This window comes from Lepidochelys kempii, chromosome 14 (genome assembly GCF_965140285.1).
Source record: "Lepidochelys kempii isolate rLepKem1 chromosome 14, rLepKem1.hap1, whole genome shotgun sequence".
NCBI classification, from domain to species: domain Eukaryota; kingdom Metazoa; phylum Chordata; order Testudines; family Cheloniidae; genus Lepidochelys; species Lepidochelys kempii.
In genome coordinates, this window is record NC_136393.1 from 45246484 (window position 1) to 45266225 (window position 19742).

Consider the following 19742-nt stretch of genomic DNA (forward strand, 5'->3'; position numbering starts at 1 on the left):
TCAGCCTGGCCCAGGACCACAGGAGCCGCCGTGGCTGGGGAGAGCTGCCTCTGACCTGGCCCCAAACTGCTCTGGTGAGAGAGAGCTGGGGGAGTCCTCTCTCCACTGCAGTCTGAACCCCAAACCCCTCATCCCCAGTCCCAACCCCCACATGCCTAGCCAGGGCACTCACCCCTCCGCACCCCATCCCTCTGTCCCAGCCCTGAACCCCCTCTCACACGTCAACCTCCACATCCCCAGCCCCACCCCAGAGCCCGCACCTGAATCCAGAGTGCTCACCCCCCGCACCTCATCCCTGTCCCAGTCCTGAGCCAGTTCCCACACTCCGAATCCCTCGGCCCCACCCCCACCCCATGAATTTTGTTCTGTGCACCAATATGGAGATGATGTGTCACATACTGGTGCGTAGAACCAAATTCATTCCGCACTTGGATGTAAAAACTGAGGGAACACTGGTCAGAACCTATCAGATGCTGAGCGGGGTCCAGCAGAGCCCCCTGCCCCTGGGTGAAATACACAGCCACCTCCTCCAAGGTCACCGGCATCTGAAACAACAAGAGTCCCCCGCTCAGCACTTGCTGCCCCTGCCACAGTCCCACTAATCATGGCAAAGAAAGAAAAGAGTGAAGGGCCAGAGTAGCAGAATCCCACAGGCACCTGCTCAGAGCAGCCAGGAGGCTCCAGGGGCTGGGAGATGGTGAGAGCTCCTTGTCCCCCCAGCACACCGAGAAGGAGAGGGTCTTCTGATTTCCCACACGCCTGCCAGCCACAGGCTTAGACGGGAAGCAGAGCTCTGAGCCGGGGATGGGGACAGGAATCCCGACAGCTTCCCTTCATATTTCACAGCAACTGTTACGAATTATTCCAGTTAGGACACTTACACTTCGTTTCTAGGCTGAGGCAACCAAATAAAGACAGACTGCAGAGTGTCTCAGAGTTTGTAGGTTTATTATGCTCGAGCGTGGTACCGTTCTCTTAAGCTCAACGGGACCCCGATTACAGGTTACACAAAGATTATAAACTGTTGGCAAAACATCCTGCCTGTGAGCCTCGGGGCGCATAACCCAACAAACAGGCCTTTTCTTTATCTATCACCAATGCCCTGCAGCCACCTTCCCCCTGCAAAAAATCTGAATTAGCAGCTATTTCAGGCACCTCGGCTGGTTCCTGTCTCCTTTGTTTCCCTTATCTTGAAACTGTCCAGCTGTCCACCCTGAAGGATCCTCCTCCCTTGGTATGTGATGTGCTCACTTCTAGTTAATGGCCGAGAGGAAACCCAAAATGGAGTCACATATGCTAACTAGGTTGATTTCCCCTGACAGTCCCTCCTTTTCTTATGTACGTCAGTAAACTATATCGGGACAGAATAACCTCGATGCAAGATTAAAATTTGCCGGCAGCACATACTACAGCATTGTAGGCATACAAAAAGTAATACAAAAAGAGAAACAGCCATAAGAAGGAGGTACAAAATATGCCTTCCCCAAGCCCCCAAGTCTGGCAGCCAGGAGGTGAGCCAGCTCCAGGCCTCACGGAATCCAGTACTGGTGTCGTCAAGTGAGGTGAAGTGAGGTGGCCTGCTGAATAAGGCTGTGGATATCGGCTTCCACCCTGCGGTGTTGATTCACAAAGACACAACAGCTTGAGTTAACAAGAGCACAAATGCCCCCTGGTTTGCAAGGAGATAGTCTAAGGCTAAGGGGTTCTGCAGTGTGGGCTGAGATAACTGAGTCACCTCCATTTGAAGGGGAGACAAGGCGTCTGCAGTGGCATTTGCCATTAATTCTAAGGCTGCAGAAATATTAACTGTAGGCTTTTCCAATTCACTCACCCCCACCCAGGGCAAAAACCAACGAACAAAGGAGTGAAAGCCTGTAGGCCGTTCAGAGAGAGGATTTGATGGGACATTTCCTCGGTTCCTCCATACCAGGTTCCCAATTTCCCCCTGGGCTAGGGCCTGGTGTACTGTAACAGCGGGTACTAAGGTGCATGTACCACACCAACCTGCCGGGAGGACCTTATAAGCCGTGTGGTTGCACAACCAGAACCAGCCTGATCCCTCAGGGACCGGCCACGGCGCCCTGGAATACTTGGGGGGACTTGCCACACCAGAGCTAATGCGGGTGGTATCATTGGACCCTACAAAGTTACGCACAAAAACTGTATTTTCGAAATTCTTACGTCATGACACACATAAAGCATAACTACCCTGGGCCACCATATCAATAGACCAAGTTTGGATTGTAACATTCCAGTTAAATGGAGTGTCTGTCCATAATCCGGCCAGGAGGGTTCGGTTGAGAGGGATAGGCTCCCTTACCAACGGGATTCCCTGACCTATGTACGTGGGGGTATGAATACAGAGCCAACACCGTGTTCGGTTAACCCCCTGTGCTATAGCATGGGTTAAATCCAGGAAGCTGTTGCCTTCCCATCTGTGTACCGAACTCAAAAATAGAGAGGGGATTCCACAGGCCTCCCATACCAGTATTTGCATCCTCCCGTGTACGACGCACAAAACAGGACAACAAATATAAGTCCAAGTAACAAGAAAACAAACAGTCCTGATTGAGTCTCGAGACCCCAATAATTGAATCCAGCAGAACCCGCCCGTATTTGTGGGCCCACTGCGGAGAGAGCGCTTGCGTTGTATGCTGTTTTAAGAGAAACTCAACTTCGTGGGGGACCCAGACAGGCAAAGGGTGCCCCAGAACAATAGGGTGTGACCGTTCCACCATCAGGGCTGCAGCGGCAATGGACCGCACACAGGAGACCAATCCCCGAATGACCGGGTCCTATTGTTCTGAATAGTAAACTATGGGGCATGGGCGATCCCCTAGGTACTGCAATAGGACACCACTGGCCGACTGGGGAATCAGTGTCAGGATAGTACTCGGATCAGGGACCACTTGGTGGGGGGGTTATAACTATTTATCCCACGCAGATCTTGAACGAACCGATAAAATGGGCACCCATATAGGCCCGGTTTTGGCTTTTTCAAAGGATAGGAGCATTAGAATCATAGAAGTATAGAATCATAGAATATCAGGGTTGGAAGGGACCTCAGGAGATCATCTAGTCCAACCCCCTGCTCAAACAGGACCAATCCCCAATTAAATCATTCCAGGCAGGGCTTTGTCAAGCCTCACCTTAAAAACTTCTGAGGAACGAGATTCTACCACCTCCCTAGGCAACGCATTCCAGTGTTTCACCACCCTCCTAGTGAAAAAGTTTTTCCTAATATCCAACCTAAACCTCCCCCACTGCAACTTGAGACCATAACTCCTTGTCCTGTCATCTTCTACCACTGAGAATAGTCTAGAACCATCCTCTTTGTAGTGTTCGGCCCAAAACTGGACACAGTACTCCAGATGAGGCCTCACCAATGTCGAATAGAGGGGAACAATCACGTCCCTCGATCTGCTGGCTATGCCCCTACTTATACATCCCAAAATGCCATTGGCCTTCTTGTCAACAAGGGCACACTGCTGACTCATATCCAGCTTCTCGTCCACTGTCACCCCTAGGTCCTTTTCCGCAGAACTGCTGCCTAGCCATTCGGTCCCTAGTCTGTAGCAGTGCATTGGATTCTTCCATCCTAAGTGCAGGACCCTGCACTTATCCTTGTTGAACCTCATCAGATTCCTTTTGGCCCAATCCTCCAATTTGTCTAGGTCCCTCTGTATCCTATCCCTACCTGCCACCGTACCTACCACTCCTCCTAGTTTAGTATCATCCGCAAATTTGCTGAGAGTGCAATCCACACCATCCTCCAGATCATTTATGAAGATATTGAACAAAACCGGCCCCAGGACCGACCCTTGGGGCACTCCGCTTGATACCGGCTGCCAACTAGACATGGAGCCATTGATCACTACTTGTTGAGCCCGACAATCTAGCCAACTTTCTACCCAGCTTATAGTGCATTCATCCAGCCCATACTTCTTTAACTTCCTGACAAGAATACTGTGGGAGACCGTGTCAAAAGCTTTGCTAAAGTCAAGAAACAATACATCCACTGCTTTCCCTTCATCCACAGAACCAGTAATCTCATCATAGAAGGCGATTAGATTAGTCAGGCATGACCTTCCCTTGGTGAATCCATGCTGACTGTTCCTGATCACTTTCCTCTCGTCTACATGCTTCAGGATTGATTCCTTGAGGACCTGCTCCATGATTTTTCCGGGGACTGAGGTGAGGCTGACTGGCCTGTGGTTCCTAGGATCCTCCTTCTTCCCTTTTATAAAGATTGCCTTTACATTTGCCTCTCGTCTACATGCTTCAGGATTGATTCCTTGAGGACCTGCTCCATGATTTTTCCGGGGACTGAGGTGAGGCTGACTGGCCTGTGGTTCCTAGGATCCTCCTTCTTCCCTTTTATAAAGATTGCCTTTACATTAGCCCTTTTATAAAGATTGCTACATTAGCCTTTTTCCAGTCGTCCGGGACTTCCCCCGTTCGCCACGAGTTTTCAAAGATAATAGCCAATGCCTCTGCAATCACAGCCGCCAACTGCTTTAGCGCTCTCGGATGCAATGCATCCGGCCCTATGGACTTGTGCACGTCCAGCTTTTCTAAATAGTCCCTAACCACTTCTTTCTCCACTGAGGGCTGGTCACCTCCTCCCCATGCTGTGTTGCCCAGGGAAAGGAGAACTGCATGGAACCAAGACCTCCTGGCTTAAGTAGCTAGAGATAAGAAGGGAAATACCTTCCTCTGCCTCCTTCGGCAAGGGATATTGTTTTACAGAGGGAGGCGGCCCATCCCTTACCTGCAGACTGACTGGAGTGGCTGATTTAAGGAGGCCCACGTCGGTGGAACACACGCTCCACAAATTGGGTGGGAAGCTGGACAATTCTGTGGGGAGATTGGGAATCGGGGTAACCGAAGCCATAAGAGAAGCAACCGCCAAGTCCGGGATGGACATGTGAAGCCCCTCAGGGGCACAAAATATGTGGGCTCCCAGCTTGCTAAGCATATCCCACCCAAGGTTAGCGGGGCCTTCTGGCATAACAATAAATCTGTGTGACAACTTTAAAGAACCCAGCTCCACAGGGACGGGGCAGGATAGCGGAGCCGGCCACGGGTCGCCCTCAATATCCTGCACCCAGATCTTGGTATTAAAAAGAGAGCCCGGAACAAAAGTTAAAGTGGAAAGGGTGGCTCCGGTATCCACCAAAAAGGGTACAAACCGTTCCCCAATTTACAAGTAAATATGCGACTGCAATCCAAGATTCCATTCCAACTCTCCCACGGCTCCCAAAATCTCTGCCTCTCGTCACTGGGGATTATCGAAGTCCTGGGGAGCGTTAGGGGGAAAGGAGGAACCGGTCGCCGGCTGATCCTCCCAAGGAGCCCCTCGTGGAAGCAGGGGGTATTCCCTCTTCCAGTGCCCCGGTTGCTTACAATAATTACAGTTCCCGTTCCTTGTCCCACCACAGCCTCCTCCACATCCTGTCCCACGTCCGCATCCCCTCCCCCTTGTATTCCCGTGTCCCTGTCAGTGCTGCATCCCAGCTGCCAACATACTTACTTCCTCTCCTTTTGCTTACGTTTTTCCTTAGCTTTCTCCTTGCCCCTACCATTAAACACAAAAGTGGCCAGGCGAACTACTTCACTTAGGGCTTTCCCTGGCCAATCGGGAACATGTTTAGTTAAATACTTCTTTATGTCCGGTGCCGCTTGATCGACAAAGTAAGAGACCATCATCATGCGGCTAACCTCGGCTTCTGGCTCCACCCCTCCCCCATACATTCTAACCTGCTTAAACAAGCGGGCCAAACATGCAGATGGATGCTCGTTTAGGTCTTGCTGGTACTCTCTAATTTTTGACCAATTTGCCGTCTTACTACCCGCCCTACGGATGCTCTCCAGGAGCCCTTCCCGGGCAGCTGAGAGGCTGGCCCGGCCATTGAGGTCGTTAGGATCCCAACCTGGATCGGCTTCGGGCCAAGGGGTGCGATTCTCAGCGTCCCCCGCTCAACGCCGATTGGCGTCTAAAATAGAGTACTTCTCGTCAGGGGTAAATAGGGTTTGCAAAATAGCCTGGACGTCTGCCCAGTTAGGGTTAAATGCCGTAAGGACTGAACGGATAGTCTGTAGGACTCTTTCCGGATCGTCACGCAACCTCGGCATCTGTGACTGCCAGGTGACCAGGTCCCCAGGCCCAAAAGGGCGGTGGACCGTGACCATAGTGACACGGTCATTGCTCATCGCAACGGGTTGTTGTATCGGGTGCTTGAAGCGCAACTGGGGGTAGGGTTAGAGACGGGTATAGAGGGGCAACAGGAGGAGGAGTAGCGGGAAGAGACGGAGGAGGGAAAGCAGCATAGGGCGGAGCGGAACCTGCAAGCGGCATGCAAACTTTAGATCTGGTATCAGAGCCCAAAGTTGAGGGGCGCCTCTTATCTCGGGCGTATGCCCAATTATCCCATACATACCAATAATCCATTTCAGCTGGATGCTTGTCCTCCAGCTGTTGTCTAAGGCAGGTTAATTCATCCTGTGCAAAAGTTCCATCGGGTGGCCATCCAAAGGGCGTCTGAATAGTCAGCGCTGGCCACTAGACTTTATACAAAATTACAGTTCTCCTTTCACCTAACCCATGGGTGCCAGAAATATTTTTCCAATTCCCGAAAATCTCAGCCAAAGGGATTCCCCTGCTCACACTCTGCCCAGAGCCCATTCTAGGGCTACCAAAAAAACGACGAAGGTGCCAGCCTATCGCCTAAACGACAGCCCACACACCCGTTCCTCCGAGTTCTCGAAGGTGAACTCACCCAGTGCCGGCTGGAGTTATCCGAGGGAAGGAGTGCGGCTTCGCTTATGAGGGCGAGCCTAGAGTCCCAAACTGTTACGAGTTATTCCAGTTAGGACATGTACAGTTCATTTCTAGGCTGAGGCAACCAAATAAAGACAGACTGCAGAGTGTCTTACAGTTTGTAGGTTTATTACGCTCGAGCGTGGTACCATTCTCTTAAGCTGAACGGGACCCCGATTACAGGTTACACAAAGATTCTATACTGTTGGCAAAACATCCTGCCTGTGTGCCTCGGGGCGCATAACCCAACAAACAGGCCTTCTCCTTATCTATCACCAATCCCCTGCAGCCACCTTCCCCCTGCAAAAACGCTGAATTAGCAGCTATTTCAGGCATGTCGGCTGGTTCCTGTCTCCTTTGTTTCCCTTCTCTTGAAACTGTCCAGCTGTCCACCCTGAAGGATCCTTCCTTCCTTCCTTGGTACGTGGTGTGCTCGCTTCTAGTTAATGGCCGAGAGGAAACCCAAAATGGAGTCACATATGCTAACTAGGTTAATTTCCCCTAACAATTATGAACAGGAGGTTGCCAGGCACCTTTCCTACAACTTTCCTGTGACGAGATAACTGATTCTGTGGATGAAGGGAAAGCAGTGGACGTGGTGTTCCTTGGCTGTATTAAAGCTTTTGACACGGTCTCCCACAGTATTCTTGTCAGCAAGTTAAAGAAGTATGGGCTGGACGAATGCACGATAAGGTGGGTAGAAAATTGGCTAGATTGTCGGGCTCAACGGGTAGTGATCAATGGCTCCATGTCTAGTTGGCAGACGGTATCAAGCATAGTGCCCCAAGGGTCGGTCCTGGGGCCGGTTTTCTTTAATATCTTCATTAATGATCTGCAGGATGGTGTGGATTGCACCCTCAGCAAGTTTGCAGACGACACTAAACTGGGAGGAGAGGTAGATATGCTGGAGGGTAGGGATAGGATACAGAGGGACCTAGACAAATTGGAGGATTGGGCCAAAAGAAATCTGATGAGGTTCAACAAGGACAAGTGCAGAGTCTTGCACTTAGGACGGAACAATGCAATGCACTGCTACAGACTAGGGACCGAATGGCTAGGCAACAGTTCTGCAGAAAAGGACCTAGGGGTTACAGTGGACGAGAAGCTGGATATGAGTCAACAGTGTGCCCTTGTAGCCAAGAAGGCCAATGCCATTTTGGGATGAATAAGTAGGGGAACTGCCAGCAGATCGAGGGACGTGATCGTTCCCCTCTATTCGACGTTGGTGAGGCCTCATCTGGAGTACTGTGTCCAGTTTTGGGCCCCACACTACAAGAAGGATGTGGAAATATTGGAGAGTGTCCAGCGGAGGGCAAGAGAAATGATTAGGGGACTGGAACACATGACTTACGAGGAGAGGCTGAGGGAACTGGGATTATTTAGTCTACAGAAGAGAAGAATGAGGGGAGTTTTGAAAGCTGTTTTCAACTCCCTGAAAGGTGGTTCCAAAGAGGATGGATCTAGACTATTCTCAGTGGTAGCGATGACAGGACAAGGAGTAATGGTCTCAAGTTGCAGTGGGGGAGGTTTAGGTTGGATATTAGGAAAAACTTTTTCACTAGAAGGGTGGTGAAACACTGGAATGCGTTACCTAGGGAGGTGGTGGAATCTCCTTCCTAAGAAGTTTTTAATGTCAGGCTTGAGAAAGCCCTGGATGGGACGATTTAATTGGGGATCGGTCCTGCTTTGAGCAGGGGGTTGGACTAGATGACTTCCTGAGGTCCCTTCCAACCCTCATATTCTAGAATTCTAGGATTCTACCACATTCTAAAGGGCACTGTCCTCCGATCCCACTGAGGAGTACCAAAAGAAACTACACCAACTGCTCAAGAAACTCCCTGCTACAGTACGGGAACAAATCTACACAGACCCTCCCCTAGAGCCCCGACCAGGGGTATTCTATCTGCTACCCAAGATCCATAAACCTGGAAATCCTGGACACCCCATCATCTCAGGTATTGGCACTCTTACAGCAGGATTATCTGGCGATGTGGACTCTCTCCTCACACCCTATGCTACCAGCACTCCCAGCTATCTTCGAGACACCACCAACTTCCTGAGGAAACTACAACGTATTGGTGATCTTCCTGAAAACACCATCCTGGCCACCATGGATGTAGAAGCTCTTTACACCAATATTCCACATGAGGATGGGCTACAAGTTGTCAGGAACATTATCCCTGATGAGGCCACGGCACACCTGGTGGCTGAGCTTTCTGACTTTGTCCTCACCCACAACCATTTCAGACCTGGGGACAATTTATACTTTCAAGTCAGCGGGACTGCTAGGGGTACCCGCATGGCCCCACAGCATGCCAACATCTTTACGGCTGACTTAGAACAACGCTTCCTCAGCTCTCGTCCCCTAGCGCCCCCTCCTCTATTTGCACTACATTGATGACATCTTCATCGTATGGACCCATGGGAAGGAGGCCCTTGAAGAATTCCACCTGGATTTCAACAATTTCCACCCCAGCATCGACCTCAGCCTGGACCAGTCCACACAAGAGATCCTGGACACTACAGTGCAAATAAGTGATGGTCACATAAATATCACCCTATACTGGAAACCTAGTGACCTCTATACTTACCTACATGCCTCCAGCTCCTGAGGAAACAGACTGACAAAGCAAGATAGATACCCAGAAGTCACCTTCTACAGGACAGGCCCAACAAGGGAAATAACAGAACACCACTGGCCATCATGTACAGCCCCCAGCTAAAACCTCTCCAGCACATCATCAACGATCTACAACCTATCCTGGAAAAGGATTCCTCATTCTCACAGACCATGGGAGGCAGGCAGGTCCTTCCTCACAGACAGCTCCCAGTCTGAAGCAAATACTCACCAGCACCACACCACAGAAACACTAACCCAGGAACCAATCCCTGCAATAAATCCCATTGCCAAATCTGTCCCCATATCTACTCTAGCGACACCATCATAGGACCTAACCATATCAGCCATGTCATCAGGGGCACATTCACATGCACATCGATCAATGTGATCTATGCCATCATGGGCCAGCAATGCCCCTCTGCCACGTACATTGGCCAAACCGGACAGTCTCTATGTAAAAGAATAAATGGACACAAATACGACATCAGGAACGGTAACGTACAAAAGCCAGTAGGAGAACATTTCACTCGCCCTGGACATTCAATAACAGATTTAAAAGTAGCCATCCTTCAACCAAAACACTTCAAACACAGACTTCAGAGAGAAACTCCAGAGCGACAATTCATTTCAAACTTAAAACCAACAATTTGGGCCTGAAGCGGGCTCACTACAAAAGCAATTTTCCCTCTCTTGGTATTGACCCCTCCTCATCAGTCATTGGGAGTGGACCACGTTCATCCTGTGTGGATTCTCCCATTTTTAATGGGGTATGATCTCTGTCTGAAACTTTTCCCACAGTCCAAGCACTTATAGAGTCACTCTCCTGTGTGGATTCTCTGATGTTTAACCAGCGCCGGTCTCCATGTGAAACTTTTCCCACAGTCCAAGCACTTATAGGGTCTCACTCCTGTGTGGATTCTCTGATGTTTAACCAGCGCTGATCTCTGTATGAAACTTTTTCCACAGTCCAAGCACTTGTGGGGTCTCTCTCCTGTGTGGACTGCCTGATGATAAACAAGCTCTGACCTTCGTATGAAACTTTTCCCACAGTCCAAGCACTTGTGGGGTCTCTCTCCTGTGTGGATTACCTGATGTTGAACAAGGTGTGACTTTCTGATGAAACTTTTCCCACAATCCAAGCATTTGTGGGGTCTCTCTCCTGTGTGGAATTCCTGATGTTGAACAAGGTGTGACCTCTGCATGAAACTTTTCCCACAGTCAAAGCACTTGTGGGGTCTCTCTCCTTTGTGGATTGCCTGATGTTTAACAAGGTGTGACCTCTGCATGAAACTTTTCCCAGAGTCAAAGCACTTCTGGGGTCTCTCTTCTGTGTGGACTGCCCGATGTTTTACAAGGTATGACCTCTGCTTGAAACTTTTCCCACAGTCAAAGCACTTGTGGGGTCTCTCTTCTGTGTGGACTGCCCGATGTTTTACAAGGTATGCCCTCTGCTTGAAACTTTTCCCACAGTCCAAGCACTTGTAGGGTCTCTCTTCTGTGTGGACTGCCTGATGTTGAGCAAGGTGTGACTTTCTTATGAAACTTTTCCCACAATCCAAGCACTTGTGGGGTCTCTCTCCTGTGTGGATTGCCTGATGACGAACAAGGCGTGACCTTCGTATGAAACTTTTCCCACAGTCCAAGCACTTGTGGGGTCTCTCTTCTGTGTGGACTGCCCAATGTTTTACAAGGTCTGACCTCTCCTTGAAACTTTTCCCACAGTCAAAGCACTTGTGGGGTCTCTCTCCTGTGTGGATTGCCTGATGACGAATAAGGACTGATTTCCGCTTGAAACTTTTCCCACAGTCAAAGCACTTGTGGGGTCTCTCTCCTGTGTGGATTGCTTGATGATCAGCAAGATCTGACTTGCAAATGAAACTTTCCCCACAGTCCAAGCACTTGTGGGGTCTCTCTCCTGTGTGGACTGCCTGATGCTGAACAAGGCGTGATCTTCGTATGAAACTTTTCCCACAATCCAAGCACTTGTGGGGTCTCTCTCCTGTGTGGATTGCCTGATGTTGAATAAGGCGTGACCTTCGTATGAAACTTTTCCCACAGTCCAAGCACTTGTGGGGTCTCTCTCCTGTGTGGATTGCCTGATGATCAGCAAGATCTGACTTGCATATGAAACTTTTCCCACAGTCCAAGCACTTGTGGGGTCTCTCTCCTGTATGGATTTTCAGATGATAACCAAGGGCTGATCTCCAAGTGAAACTTTTCCCACAGTCCAAGCACTTGTGGGGTCTCTCTCCTGTGTGGATTGCCTGATGTTTAACGAGGGTTGACCGCTGTATGAAGCTTTTCCCACAGTCCAAGCACTTATGGGTTCTCTCTCCTGTGTGGATTGCCTGATGATTAACAAGTGCCGACCTCCATGTGAAACTTTTCCCACAGTCCAAACATTTATGGGGTCTCTCTCCTGTGTGGCTTTTCTCATGTGAATTTAGTGCTGACTTTGAACTGAAACATTTCCCGCATTCAACGCATTGAATGGTCTTGTCTACAGTGTGGCTTCTCCCATGGTTATTAAGATCTGTGCGCTTATTGAAGCTTTCCCCACTGGCCAAGCATTGAAATGGTTTCTCTCCCGTATGGACTGTCTGATGTGTAACAAGTTGTGATCTCACAATGAATCCTTTCCCACACTCAAGGCAGTGCCAGGGTGTCTCTTCCTTGGGATTTGTCTGCTGCTCTCTGGGATTCTCATCTCCTCCCCCACCATTCACAGATTCATCCACTTTCTTCCTGGGTTGGTTTATCAGAAGTCTCTCTGTCCTGTGCCAATTTCCCCAGGCTTCTCCCTGATTCCAGCAATGGGAAAAATTCCCTTCAGCTCTTCCCAAAAAGGTCCCCTGTGGTTCCACTTCCCCAGGAACTGCCTCATGATGATTCCCCTCCTTCTTCTCACTCACTCGCTCAGCACCTGCTGGGAGAGACACAATCCAGAGAGGAGTCATTGTGCTGGGGAGAAAGAGGAATAGCACTGGGCGAAAAGCCAACACAAAGACTGAGCAATTGCATTCTGCCTCCACATCCCACCCTAACATTTACAAGGAAGGAGAGAGGGGAAGGGTGGAATGGCGTGAGCAATATCTGCTGACCAGAGCCCTGCTCTCGGTGAGATGAAGAAGAACTGAGGGCGTTACTCACATCATATTTTGGGATTCTCAACTTTTTCCTTCATTCCCTAGATGGAATTTCTCTGTCAGGCCTCACCTGTGCTGGTGTATCTCCGAAGCCTTCTGTCCTTGAAATCCTGGAGATCGGACACCCACAGCTCTTCCCCTCGTTCCAGCTGGGCGATAAGCTCAGGTTTGGGAATGGGAAATCCTGTGCAGAAGGTGAAATGAGTCCAGATCAGGGTGCATGGACCATCGGTGGAGGATTTGTCACAAAGGACGTTCCGTGAGTGGAACCTGTCCCTGTGCTCTGCTGGAGGAACGTGGAATCCAAGAGGATGGGAACAGGGTCACTGAGCCCCCTTGCGCAGAGGACGTTGTCTGGGGAGGTGAGTTGAATTATTACTACACCCTCACTAGGCGTTGCCAGGATATGTGCGCTCTGGGGGCCTTGCTGACTCACACACAGGTCTGCACTTAAGCCCCTGCCTCTTTCTAAACCTGCAGAGCCCAGAGCCCTCCTCATGCCTGGAGCTATTCCCAAGGAGGGAGATGAACAGGGATTGTATGGGCAGTCAAGAAACAATACAGACAAGACAATGCGGATTTATGTCCCTTTGAAAGATGGAGAGGTGGGGATGGTTTAGCTTGTCCATTGGGTTTTGACTCCCGTGTCCCAGTGGAGAGGGCATCGAAATGCATGTATTTCTCATATGGCAGCTGTGCATTATGGAACCCATTCGCCTCTGCTCGAACTGACCAGGGAAGAACCTGACCACATTAAGACATGCAGATCCCACAGCTTCTAATAACTGAGAGGACGGGAATCCCTTACCCAGTGAGGTCACGGTCTCGTAGTTCTCCTGCATGACGTCCCTGTAGAGTGCTCTCTGAGCGGGGTCCAGCAGAGCCCCCTGCCCCTGGGTGAAATAAATAGCCACCTCCTCGAAGGTCACCGGCATCTGAAACACCAAGAGTCCCCCACTCAGCACCTGCTGCCCCAGCCACAATCCCACTACTCATGGGAAAGGAAAAAAAATGTGAAGCTCTGGGAGGGCCAGAGTAGCAAAATCCCACCCCTACCCTGCTCAGAGCAGCCAGGAGGCTTCAGGGGGCGGAGAAGGTGAGAGCTCCCTGTCTACCCCATCACACGGAGCACGGCAGGATCTTCTCATTTCCCACACGCCTGCCAGCCACAGACTGGGACAGGAAGCAGAGCTCTGAGCCGGGGACAGGAACAGGAATCCCGACAGGTTCCCTTCGTATTTCACAGCAGCCCCGGGCAAATGGGGTCAGGCTCCAGCACTGGGAGCCTGAAAAATGTTCCCAGCCCTGCCGAGGTGGTTATATCCTGCCTGAGAAATGGGGGAATGTCCCCTTCCCCTTTCCCTGCTACAACGGGCCTACTTAGTAAATCAGTAGGTTTATCAAACCCTGACTCCTCCCTCCCACACCCAGCAGCTCCCTGAAAATCCCCTACCTGAGCTGGCTCCATCACAGCCATTTCCCTTCTCTGTCCCCTGGAAGACTGGCCGATCTTTAGTGAAACGTGGACCTGATTCCTCAGCCTGTCAGGGCGAGAGGGAGGTTACAGAAGGGGCTTCTGTCCTGTCACACTCTGATTCCCCCGGCAGCCCCCAGGGACAGGCAGGAAGAGGTTGATCCCATTGATCCATCCGTGCACCCCCCTGCCTGAGCCAGCAGTGACTCCGGTCTGACTCTGGTGTAGCTGAGATCTGAACCCTACAGGGAAATCAGACCAGGGCCCTGGGCAGCCCCCAACACTCAAGGGCACACAGACCCCACCACCACAGGGGTGTCTGACAATAACACACTCAGAGCCGGGTGGGGGGGGGGGGGCTGGGTTTTTTTCCGTGTAGCTTCTGCACCCTGAGGGGTTAGTCCCCTGATCGCTCCCAAAGCTGAGAAGAGCTTCTCTCCGCCCGCCTGCCCACATCCCCCCTTTCCCTCGCTGTGCCCCCCACTCACATCCTCCCCCATTCCCGACCTCGCTCCCCTCAGCCCCACAGTCCCCCGATCCTCCTCCATTGCCCCATCTTCCCTTCCGTGCACCCCTGCCCCCATCCCAGCCTGCCCCCGGCATCCCCTGCACCCGCCTCCGGCCCCTCTTTATCCTCCTCCCCCTGCAGCCCAGATGTGACGGGGCGGGGCCGCTGCAAGGGGGGGATGGGAGGGTCTCTCTTACCTTCCCCCCGAGCGGGGCCCCCCGGGGCAGGGGCCGGGCCGGGAAGGGGCCCTGGCCGGGCTGGGGGCTCTGCCCTGGGAGAGGCTCCCGGGGAGCAGCGGGCAGGGCCCGGCTGGAGGTTCCCCTCTCCCGGCTGCAGCCCGGGCTCCGGGCTCCCAGCACCAGCCGCCGGGGCTCGGGGATCTCGCCGGGAGCCAGAGTCCCCGCAGCGGCTGCGAGTCACTTCCTGGGCCGGGCCTGAGCCCCGCGATCGCTCCCCCCAGAGCCGCCCCCCAGCCGCTCCTGGGTCCTAGCGATCAACCCACGACACTGCAGCATTCCTGTGCCCGGCTCCTGTTACACTCACAGGCTCCAAGGTCACAAGGGACCATCATGAGCATCTTGCCCAGGGGTTCTCACCACCAAATTTGGTGGCCTCAGAGGGTGGCCAGCAACTCTCGCTGGTGCCCGCTCTCACACTTGCCCCTATAATCCCAATTAACTTGACTAGAAACCAATCAATATGCAGAGAGGTAAAAGGAGGGAACACTCCTCCTAGTGTGGGGAACTTTTCTGGCTTCTACCAAGCCCCAGAGGAACTGGCAAGCAAAAGGATCTGAGTCCTTTACCTAGAGGCCTGCATGACATCGAGGACCCCTCCCTGCCCGGTTCCACTCGGACCCCCCTAACCCCAAGGCTGGGCCCAGGGCTCCTGAGGTGCTCGACCCCAAATCTTGTGATCACTCAGGACAGCTGTCCCCACTGTGGGGTGTTCTGTCCACTCTGGATGCTTCCTTCATCATTGCACAGAGTTAAGAACAAATACAATTTATTAAACAGCAAGTAATACAAAAATAAGGAGAAAAGTGGGAAAGATGAAAGGAAAACATGTCACCCCGCTCTGTGGGGGGGAACCCCAAACAACCCTCTCTGGAATGCCAGGGCCCTTCACAGTCTGTCCCTCCCACATCCCAGGCCTCCTGCCCAGACCCTGACTGTGCTGCAGGTATGCCCAGGGTTGGACACTAACTCTGGTGTTGGCCTCCAGGTAGTAGGACCCTTCTTCCTAGCGTCAGCTGCTTCCTGTCAGGGTTATGATCCCCCACCCAGTCTGGCCTGCAAGGCCTCTTGGCTGAGGGCCTCTCCTTGCCCTGGGCCCTTTGCCCAGGGTCCCCTTCGCTCACTGCTCCCTGCTGCTCCAGTTTCCCTCTGCCTCAAGCACAGCCCAGCCCTCCTCTCTCCTTAGCCCCTCCTGCTCTGCTCTGGCCCAGCCAGCTCCAGCTGACGCAAAGGAGAGGACCCCGGCTGCTGACTCCCTCATTGGCCTGCCTGCCCTGTCAATCAGGCAGACCCACAGCATTGCCCCCCACACCCCTTGTCAGTCTTAGGATCTTCATTTCTCATTGGCCCTTTGTTAGCCGATGGCCAAGGATGTTTGGTGAGGTGCCAGCTATGCCCGTTTTATACCATCCATGACTTTAACTGCTAGTACGCACTGTCCCTTCGCGGCGGGCAGCCCGGACTAGGCTGACGGATGCCCCAAGGACCTAAACACCCGTGACTTTAACTGCTAGAGCTCAGAGCTCGCAGTGGGCAGTCAGGATTGACTGACAGGCGCCCCAAGAGTTTGCCCCGTGGAGGCGGCACAACTCAACACTAGGCTCTTAGTACTCTTACCTAATGGCCAGGCTTTATAGCCAAAACGGCTGAGGTTCTTTAATTGTGTTGGCTGCTTTACAGTAAACCAGAGAAACAAGTCAGGCTTATGCACAAATGGTTACCAACATTTATTAAACTAGATTCTAATCATGTGCTTAAAAAATGTGGGTGCTTCTTACCCTCCTCGCATCTCTCGATTCCAGCGGTGCCAAGCTATTTCTATGTTTGCTAAAAATTTTCACAACCTCTCAGCTAGCGACTCGGGTTGCCAATTTGGGAATATTTTAAAAATGGACACTCAAGTCGGAGTGCTGCAACCTCCCCTGCCCTGCCTCTTCCCCCCAAGGTCCCATCTCTGCCCCACCTCTTCCCTCCAAGGCCCTGCTCTGACTCCATCTCTTCCTCCAAGGGTCTACCCGCCCTACACTTCTCTTTCCCCCTTCCCTGCCTAGGTCAGGAAGGGCTTGTCTGTGGAGCTGGGGGTGGGAGCTGCAGCTGCCCAGTGCAGGTAGGAGGCAGCCCCGGCTGAGTCGGCTCTGATGGGAGTGATGACCCAGTGCCTCCCCACCCACAGTAACTCGACTTTGGCTGTCCGGTCAGTAGATGTGATCGGACACTGTCAGGTCCCCTTTTCCACCGGACTTAATGGTAGAAAACCGGGCACGTGGCCACCCTAACAGCACCCACTGTGCCAGAAGTGCTGGGAACGCGTCAGGGACAAGTTCTGCTTTCCGATGGAGGAGGAAGGAACCAGAGGGCAGGTGGGTTAGACTCAGTTCTGACCAGCAGGGAAGAATTCATTGGTCGAGATGAAATTACTGTAAAGTGGGTGCAGAACTAAAGACTGCACTCAGAGTAGTTATTTATGGTCTGGTCCCAAACTGGGAGGGGAATGGTGCCGGGGAGGCGGAGGAGGGAGAAGCTCCAGCTGGCCTCCCTCGCTCTTTATGGGGAAGAGGGAGTGGGGGGGGGGGGGCAGCCCAGCAGGGAACGGGACCTAGATGGGGAGCAATTCACACAGAGCTTGTACGGCAGCCACGTTCCTGGGAGAGAGATGCTGCTGGAGTTGGCAGAGCGGGCTCTCAGTTCCCCACATTGCCCCTCCTAGGTCGGTGGAAGTGCTCCTGGTGAGGACACACCCCACCGACCCAAGGAGGATAGTGGGGACATCATCTACCGCAATCATTACTGGAGTGGTTATAAGTCAATCTAATACAGGTCAACTTAAGTTTGCAGTGTTGACGTACCCTTACAAACAAAAGGATTTCTCTAACCCAAAAGCTTTCAGCAGTCCATGCTCTTTGGAAAGCCTTCCAGCTCGGACCACTCCCCCAGCTCAATGATGCTCCTGTTGTCTTTCAAGAGATCCTGCTGCCCTGAGTAGAGATGGGGCCAGAACCCCTTTCCCCACTTCTTGTACTCGGATCCTATATACTTGAAAAGTCTTTGCTGGGTCATGGGGTCAGGGCACTCCGCGGCATAAGTGAGCTACACACTGAGCTACAGATGAATTGTAAGTATCTTTGTTTACCCCTTTCCTCCTGTTGGTGGAAATCTCAGAGAATCCTTTAAGACTCAAAATCCGGGGAAGAAATTTACCCATTTTCTTCTCCAGTGGCAAAACTGCCTTCACTTCTCGCCTCATTATTCGGCTGTATTAGTTACAAAAGTTTTAGCATCATCATAAAAGAAAGAGAACGAAAGAGAAAACAACCTTCCCATCTACAAATGATCTGGACCAAACCTAGAAAAAGCCGGGAAGCAATTTTACCAATAGATGGAAACGGGGCTCTAAGATCTGAAGGTCCAACTGTGCTTTGAAGTTCATTGAGATTTCCCTGCCAATTCCAGGTCTGTGACACTTCCTTCTCCAGCCCTCCGAAGTCTGACTAAGATCATAGACATCAAAGCTGTGACTCCTAAGCATGGAGAGCCAGGGACAGGGTGGTACGTGACACCGTGGGAGATGGAGGGATAGAACGGAGGCAGGTTAAACTTTCCATGGCTGGGACAGAGGCTGCTGTGTGGAGAGAGGAGCGTGACAATGAGAGGGGAAGGAGGGACAGTGAGAGGGGAAGGAGGGAATCTCTTGTACTTGCCCCATTGCCCTGAAATAGCACAAAAGAGAAAACACCACATTTTACTGTCCCTTCTCCCACCTTTTTAGCATCTAGTTAATTCTGGCCCATAAGGGATAAAATGTACAAACACTAAATGCTTTTCAGCACGGCCTGGAGCAATGCGAGACTATTTGGGAATGAGAGAACCTGGCCCCGAAGGGGGAACTCAGGGACTAGCAATCACTCTGCTAACGGGAGGTCGGGGGTCAGAAACTGTGTTCCCTGCAGGCTACGCAGCTGCACTGCAGGCTGTGGAGGGCCGTGGAGGCAGGCAGGGAGAGGAGCCCCTCCCCAGGCTTGGCCCAGGTCCACTGGAGCTGCTGGGGAGTGGAACCCCTCCCTCAGCCCGGCCCAGGACCACAGGAGCCGCCCTGGCTGGGGAGAGCTGCCTCTGACCTGGCCCCAAACTCCTGTGGTGAGAGAGGGCTGGGGGAGTCCTCTCTCCACTGCAGTCTGAACCCCAAACCCCTCATCCCCAGTCCCAACCCCCACATGTCTAGCCAGAGCACTCACCCCTCCGCACCCCATCCCTCTGTCCCAGCCCTGAACCCCCTCTCACACGTCAACCTCCACATCCCCAGCCCCACCCCAGAGCCCGCACCTGAATCCAGAGCCCTCACCCCCTGCACCTCATCCCTGTCCCAGTCCTGAGCCAGTTCCCACACTCCAAATCCCTCGGCCCCACCCCCACCCCATTAATTTTGTTCTGTGCGCCAATATGGAGATGATGTGTCACATACTGGTGCGTAGAACCAAATTCATTCCGCACTTGGACGTAAAAACTGAGGGAACACTGGTCAGAACACATCAGATGCTGAGCGGGGTCCAGCAGAGCCCCCTGCCCCTGGGTGAAACACACAGCCACCTCCTCCAAGGTCACCGGCATCTGAAACAACAAGAGTCCCCCGCTCAGCACCTGCTGCCCCTGCCACAGTCCCACTAATCATGGCAAAGAAAGAAAAGAGTGAAGGGCCAGAGTAGCAGAATCCCACAGGCACCTGCTCAGAGCAGCCAGGAGGCTCCGGGGGCTGGGAGTCGGTGAGAGCTCCTTGTCCCCCCAGCACTCGAAGAATGGGAGGGTCTTCTCATTTCCCACACGCCTGCCAGCCACAGGCTGAGACGGGAAGCAGAGCTCTGAGCCGGGGATGGGGACAGGAATCCTGACAGCTTCCCTTCATATTTCACAGCAACTGTTACGAATTATTCCAGTTAGGACACG

General features: G+C 52.3%; 1 protein-coding gene across 2 annotated transcripts; it reads right to left on the minus strand.

Annotated features, from left to right (window-relative positions):
• Positions 1 to 6930: 6930 nt before the first annotated feature.
• LOC140897864 (uncharacterized) lies at positions 6931 to 13521 on the minus strand. 2 transcript variants are annotated; one of them, XM_073311053.2, is made up of 3 exons: positions 13395 to 13521; positions 12657 to 12770; positions 6931 to 12366 (listed from the first exon to the last, which is right to left on the minus strand). In XM_073311053.2, exons 1-3 carry the CDS (start codon positions 13519 to 13521, stop codon positions 10256 to 10258), a joined length of 2352 nt encoding a protein of 783 aa, XP_073167154.1. In that variant the 3' UTR covers positions 6931 to 10255. The 2 variants fall into 2 exon arrangements, with proteins under 2 accessions (XP_073167154.1, XP_073167155.2); XM_073311054.2 differs by having other exon boundaries at positions 6931 to 12363; positions 13395 to 13505.
• Between the last annotated feature and the right edge of the window lie 6221 nt (positions 13522 to 19742).

Excerpts from the sequence above, each read along its gene's own strand:
- LOC140897864 (XM_073311053.2), bottom strand. The coding sequence starts at position 13,521 with ATGCCGGTGACCTTCGAGGAGGTGGCTATTTATTTCACCCAGGGGCAG. Across the intron at positions 12,771-13,394 it reads CGAGACCGTGACCTCACTGG|GATTTCCCATTCCCAAACCT; the intron begins GTAAGGGATTCC and ends CCTTCTGCACAG. Across the intron at positions 12,367-12,656 it reads TCGGAGATACACCAGCACAG|CAGGTGCTGAGCGAGTGAGT; the intron begins GTGAGGCCTGAC and ends TGTCTCTCCCAG.